We start from the raw sequence: 6788 nt of genomic DNA, 5'->3' as shown, positions 1-6788 counted from the left end.
ATATATTTAGAGAAAATATTTTGTAAGTGCTCAGGACCAGAGTTCCATGAGGATGGGGGACAAAAAGCAGGAGAGGGGTAAGTGGTGGTCTGGCCTCAGACTGTCTCTCCCTCAAACTGGCCTGCCTCCCCTTGCCCTCCCAGGAGTGTCTCCACAGAACCACGCTGAACCATGGAAGGCTCTGACAAGGGCTCCCCAGAACGTGTCAGCTCAGCATCATTTCTTTCCTCTGCCCCTCCTTGTGGAGGTCATATCAGCTGCAGAGGGCCAGATCTGCCCACCCCAACCAGTTTAGTGTCAGGCTCATGGGGAGGCTGAGAGAGGAGCCACCTAGGGAGGTCATTCTGACTCAGCTAGCTGGAAGGGAACGACAGCAGGCAGGACTCAATGGATGCTGGGCTGTCAGCTGTGGAGACCCCATCGGCTCTGCTGAAGCCTGAAGGTCACCAAGGAAAGAGGTGGACAAAGACAAGTGAGGATGCTCACTTCAGCCACTAAGAGAAGAAAGGGGGATGGAAGGGAGGGAGGATAATTGAACAGGAGGTGGGATGGATAAATGGAGGTATAGGTGAGTGGGTGAGTGGATGGATGGGTAGATGGATGGATGGATAGAAGGGTGGGTGGATGGATGCATGGGTGGATGGATGGACAAATGGATGGATGAGTGGATGGATGTCTGGATGTCTGGATGGATGGATAAGTGGAAGGAGGATGGGTGGATGAATGTCTGGAATAATGGATGGATGAATGGAAGGGTGGATGGATGGATGGGTGGATGGATGGATGAATGGAAGGGTGGATGGATGGATGAGTGGAAGGGTTGATGGATGGATGGATGGATGAGTGGAAGGAAGGATGGATGGATGGATGTCTGGATGGATGGATGAGTGGAAGGATGGATGGATGGATGGATCGTTGAGTGGAAGGATGGATGGATGAATGGGTAGATGGATGGATCATTGAGTGGAAGGATGGATGGATGGATGGATGGATGGATGGATGGATGGATGAAAGGATGGATGGATGGATGGATGGATGGATGGATGGATGGATGGATGGATGGATGAGTGGAGGGATGGATGGATGGATTGATGGATGGATGGATGGGTGGATGGATGGATAGATGGATGGATCAATGAGTGGAAGGATGGATGGTTGGATTGATGGATGGATGGATGGGTGGATGGATGGATGATTGGATGGTGGATGGAAAATGGATGAGAGTATGTGACACAAGTTCCATCCCAGAGATTCAAAACGGCTGGGACACAAGGAAGAGTTCTCAGGGCTTTGGGCTTCCTGGGGATGACGGGGGCAAAGAGGTGAAAAAGAAGACATTTGGGGGCACACTGCAAGCCCCTGTAGTCCCTGGACTCCCACATTCCCCGTGGACATGTACACAATTCTCTCTCTTGCAAGAGGGGTGCCCATCCTGCCACCTGCAGAGTTGCCCTGTTCCTTCAGGCTGCTGGCCGACACCGGACCAGACCCCAGCAAACAGGATCTGGCCGCCAGATGTCAGCCACAACTAATGAGCCCAGTCTGCTGGTCACTAATTGGCTGAGGATCTGGGCGCCAGTGGCACATGGAACCAGGGACGATGGGACAGCCAAGGCGGCCGCCAGCCCAGGGCTTGGGTGGCCTAGTCACATTGCACCAGGGAGCAGGAAGCAGGGGTGCCCAGAAGATCCAGGCTGCCCACTCCCGTCTAAATGGCTGACAGCTTTCCAAGGTTGCCCGGGGGCTGTGCACCTCCCACCAGGGGCTGGGGCTCCTCGAAGGGCATGGGAGGTGGGGACCATGTGGGGGCTGGGGAGGGCTGCCGTTGGGCATGACTGCTGGACCAGAAATAAGAGCGAGCCTCCCCGTGTAGGACGGAAACGAGTGCCCTCTAGAACAATCACGGTGGCGAGCCTTGCCCTGCGGAGGGAGATGCAGTTATAGCCAGTTGGCCCATAAACTTGTTCAAGCGATTTACGAGGCATGGCCGACCCGGGGTGGGGGCAGGGCAGCCTCCACGGGGCCGGCTTCTAACTGGAGTTTGAAGAGGGGTGACGTCCTTGTGTTCAGAGCAAATGCAACCTTGCAGCAAATGCTCAGCTACACGGAGCGTCGCATCCACTGTCACGGCAAGGGTGCTCGTGGGCACCGCCGTGGACACCTGCACAGGACACATGCTGTCCCTCCCAGACCTGCAGACCCAGGTGGTGGGAGGGGTGGGGGCGTTTCCATGATGGGCTTCAGGCACAGGGAGGGGGCCGGGCTGCAGAGAAGGTTCCCAGGCACCTGAGCACCACGGGGTGGAATTTCTGCCCCCAGCCGGGAGCTTGAAACCAACACAACCTCACGTAGGCTGTGGCTCATAAACCCACTCGTTTTTCTCAGTGGCCACGTGGTGTCGCGCCCCCCCCCCCCCCCCGCCGAGAGTATCCCACTTCTTGGCGGTGGGTCTTCTCCTCATGAGGTGGATACTTAACGATGGGGACGGAAGGAAGCCTCCACCTAGCCCGGGGCCAGTCTTCAATAGCGTGGCCGTCCCCAGTGCGTTCCGTGAGCGTCCTGAGCTGTCGGCAGGGCTGAGAGGTGCCAGGCCCCCGACAAAGGGCAGCACGTCTCGCAGGCTCAGCAGGGAGACTGAAAGCATTTGGGAAAGGGGTCCTGGAAATGCTCGGATGGCTTTGCTTGGGGCCCCTGGCCTGACGTCGGCCCTGCTTTCCCAGCTCTGTCCTTGAGGGTCTCAGCTTGTGTGGGGCTGGCGGGGATCACAGAGGAAGGGAGAGCCGCCCATGTTTGGCAACAGGTGGATGTGTCCCGGACCTAACTGGGGGGCCGACCAGGAAGCTGGGCCTGGGGAGCTCAGGGAGGGGCCGGGGGGGGATCATGTGCTCGTGTGACCTACGCGTGTGTCAGAGGCAGCTGGCCTACGGGATGCGGTTATTGGTGGGTTTTGTGTGTTGTCGTAGCAACAGGGTGCCCGGTGGCCACAGGACATGCCCACCCACGGGTCCGTCTAAGCTGTGCCTTGCCCTCGGTCCTTTTCTCCTTCTCTGTCCCTCTGCAAACGCCAAATGCCCCTGCCAGCCCCGGCCCACGGGGACACACCCATGTGTCACCAGTGTGCTTTGACCTGAAACTGATGTGCATTGTTACATCACCTCCCATGTGGGCCACTTTGGGGGCCAAAATTTAGAAACCCTGAGAGCGCATTCCTCCTGATTCAGCCTGGAGTGTTTGGCAATAATCAGAAAATTCTAGCAATTCTTAAGACCCCAAATCACAGGCCTTTTGTGATGTAAGCAGGCCGGAACCCCCAAGAGACGGCCTTCTGCTGACTGTCCATCTAAATGTTGGAGACCCCAAATTGCGGGGTCCCCCACAGGGGTAGTTGACAACTGCTGTGGGCTGTGCAAGCTCCATCAGGGGTCATCCAACAGCATCAACCCCATCCTGTGTGTGACCCAGTTTCCGCCTGCAGGTGTCCTTTGGGGAAAATATCCAACGAGGCCCAGTTTTTATTGATTCTCACCCAGGGCTTAGCCCTGAGGGTGCCACGAGGTCACATATCTGCTACTTGTCTCCACTACATGTACAGACCACACACCTGCACCAGTGTCTACACCACACAACTAACCCTTACTGCTGTTTTATCTGGTGGCTTTAGAAGGGTCAGCAGGACATACACTGGCGGAGGAGGCTGGGGCTTCCGGAGGGGAGATTGTTCTCTGGGGGAGCTCTCGGGATGTGGGCGGAGCTGGACCCGAGGGTGATTCTGGACACGCGGGGAGGGGAGGGTCATCAGGTAAACGCACATCCACCCTGCCGGGCTCAGGGCTGCAGGCTCGGGTCCCCTGGGGGCTCCCAGCGTGTGGCCCTCGGACTGGCCCCTCAGGCTGGCCCCGCAGCCTTGCCACGGTCCAGCTGTGCTGCCTGCCTCCTTCTTGACGAGCTGGTCCTTTCTGAGCAAGCCTCAGTGCGTGTGGCCGACCGTGTGATGGTCCGCAGACACCGGAGTGCCCCACTCTGGGAACCCCAGACCCCGTCTTCAGAGGCCATGCTCCCAGCCCCACGGATCACTGCACGTTGCTCTGTGCCAATTGTTGCAGGCCGTGGACAGCAAGGAGGGGCCCTGACCTCAAGCCAGAGCAGGGACGGGCCTGCCTGCAGGGATATCCACAGGCTGAGAGAGCATCGCTGCGCATCTGTTCTGTGGGACAGAGAGCCCGGGCTCGTGGGGTGAAGGGAGGACAAATCCCTGAGGGCTACCTGGAGGAGTCTACACGTTCTGAGTGCCTGATGTGATGGCTGTGGGCACTGTTCCTCCAACCTGGACCTGTGCCTGACTCTTGGCCCTCTCCTTAGCAGAGGGAAGTGTGTTTTTGTTGTCACCCCACGCACAGCCGACACCAGTCCTCTGGGGGAGGGGCCGGGCTGAGCTGCTTCCCTGGGTTCCAAGGCTGGGCCTCGGTCCACAGGCCCATCAATAACGCCTGTCGGTCTGGCCTGCCCTGGGCCATTTGGAGTCTCCCCAGGGAGGGAGTACTGGGGGCTCTGAGCCCCCACGCCCTCAGGGCCCTCTGATTGCTGGCTGAGGACAATTGTTGCCTTGGCTGGATTGTTACATGTGGGACCGTCATCCCTGAAAAGGCCGTGGCCACCCGGGCTGCCTGAAAGCAGGGCAGATCTGCGGTGAGGATGGAGGGCCCTCGCGGACCAGCCTGCTAGCCCCACCTAGGAGTCGCCGCAGAGCTGTGGAATCCCGCGCCCTTAAAACTTCCAGAGGGGCCTCTTGTGTCACAAAGTGGCCCGAGAGGGTTCTGTCTTTATTTGGGTGAAGCACAGAAGAGGATGCTGCAGACATGTTTAATCCACACGTATTGGATTCTCCAGCTGTGATTTTCGACAATGGCTCTGGGCTCTGCAAAGCGGGCCTCTCTGGAGAGATTGGGCCCCGCCACGTCATCAGCTCTGTCGTGGGGCACCCCAAGTTCAAGATGCCCTCGGCGGGAGCCAATCACAAGAAGTACTTTGTGGGGGAAGAAGCTCTGCACAAGCACGAGGTCCTACACCTGCGCTACCCCATCGAGCGGGGCCTGGTCACCAGCTGGGAAGACATGGAGAGACTCTGCAAGCACCTGTTCGAGTGGGAGCTGGGGGTGAAGGCCAGCAACCGGCCCGTGCTCATGACCGAGCCCTCCCTGAACCCCAGGGAGGCCCGGGAGAAGATGGCCGAGATGATGTTCGAGAACTTCAATGTGCCCGCCTTCTACCTGTCGGACCAGGCCGTGCTGGCCCTCTACGCCTCAGCCTGCGTCACGGGCCTGGTGGTGGACAGCGGGGATGGGGTCACTTGCACCGTCCCCATCTTCGACGGGTACTCCCTGCCCCATGCGGTCACCAAGCTCTATGTGGCGGGGAGGGACGTCACAGAGCACCTCACGCGGCTGCTGCTGGCTAGCGGGCAGTCCTTCCCGTGCGTGCTGGACAAGGCCCTGGTGGACGACATCAAGGAGAAGCTGTGCTATGTGGCCCTGGAGCCAGAGAAGGAGCTCTCCCGGAGGCCGGAGGAGGTCCTGAGAGAGTACAAGCTGCCGGACGGGAACATCATCTGCATCGGGGACCAGCTGCACCAGGCGCCCGAGGCCCTGTTCGCACCCGACCAGCTGGGCATCCAAAACCCGGGCCTCTCAAAAATGGTGTCCTGCAGCATCACCAAGTGTGATGCGGACATCCAGAAGACCCTTTATGGGGAGATTGTGCTGTCCGGGGGCACCACTCTGTTCCAGGGCCTCGACGACCGTCTTCTGAGGGAGTTGGAGCAACTGGCTTCCAAAGGAACCCCCATCAAGATCACGGCTCCCCCTGACAGGTGGTTCTCCACGTGGATTGGTGCCTCCATCGTGACCTCCCTGAGCAGCTTCAAGCAGATGTGGGTTACCTCCGCAGATTTCAAGGAGTTTGGGACATCTGTGGTTCAGAGAAGGTGCTTCTGAGGGGCTGTGGGCAAGGGGTGGGTGTGGGCAGTGAGCTCGCCCCTCAGCATCAGCAGGGTGTTCAATAAAAGACGAACCAGCGTGCAGCCTCTGGTCACGTCGGGCTGTTTATTCTAGGTGGCACCAGAGTCATTTCCGACCCCGGTGGTGAATCCCGTTTAAGTGGCTGCCCCCACCCCCTTTGTCCCGAGAAAGCCCTGGGTTAGGGGTTGAGGCTGTGTCTGTCTGCAGTTTGTCCCAAAGGCAGGGGCCCGAGCTTGATCCCACAGGGCCCTGGGCTCTCCATTATAGATGTGCGTCCTAGATGGTCTGGGACAGTCAGCCCTGGTCGGGGACAGGAACCAACAGGAACGCTGCTCTGTTCTGGGGGCCAACGGAGCCAGCTGGTGGGTCCTCGATACAGTAGGGCTTTTGCAGTTTTTATGAGGCCGGCAGCTGAAGCAGGATGGAGCCCACATCCTGGGCAGACGGGGTTGGGCAGGAGCGGAAACTGTCATTGGTTTAGGACCCTCCATCAGGGTCCCTGCTCTGAGGGTCACGTGAGCATCAAACACCAGGATTATTGTGATGTTTCTGCTTGTTTTTACTGCCAAAGATGTTGATAGCGTCGTTTGGGAGTGAAATTCTAGAGACAAAGTTAACAGCCATCAATAAAGTAACGGTTGAATAAATGATGCATAAAGGGAATTTTTCCACATTGATTTGGTGGAATTCTCCCAAAATAATATGGGGAGAGAAACAAATGACAGAGAAGTCTATAAAAGGATCTCCCCTTTGTTTCTGGTAAAGAAAACAGTG

At 58.1% G+C, this 6788-nt stretch overlaps 1 protein-coding gene across 1 annotated transcript; it reads left to right on the top strand.

Moving 5' to 3' along the window:
- Nucleotides 1–4856: 4856 nt before the first annotated feature.
- ACTRT2 (actin related protein T2) lies at nt 4857–6073 on the top strand. The gene has a single exon (XM_045895530.2). The coding sequence runs from the start codon at nt 4857–4859 to the stop codon at nt 5988–5990; it is 1134 nt and encodes a 377-aa protein (XP_045751486.1). The 3' UTR covers nt 5991–6073.
- The last annotated feature ends 715 nt before the right edge of the window (nt 6074–6788 follow it).

The sequence above is a fragment of the Mirounga angustirostris genome, unplaced genomic scaffold, assembly GCF_029215605.1.
Source record: "Mirounga angustirostris isolate CCGP_5_RB_7025 unplaced genomic scaffold, mMirAng1.0.hap1 SCAF_4, whole genome shotgun sequence".
Taxonomy (NCBI): Eukaryota; Metazoa; Chordata; class Mammalia; order Carnivora; family Phocidae; genus Mirounga; species Mirounga angustirostris.
The sequence above is the reverse complement of the archived record's forward strand: the minus strand, read 5'-3'. Positions and strand labels throughout refer to the sequence as shown.

What these genes read in the sequence shown, in the direction of transcription:
- ACTRT2 (XM_045895530.2), top strand. Translation starts at nt 4,857, where the DNA reads ATGTTTAATCCACACGTATTGGATTCTCCAGCTGTGATTTTCGACAAT.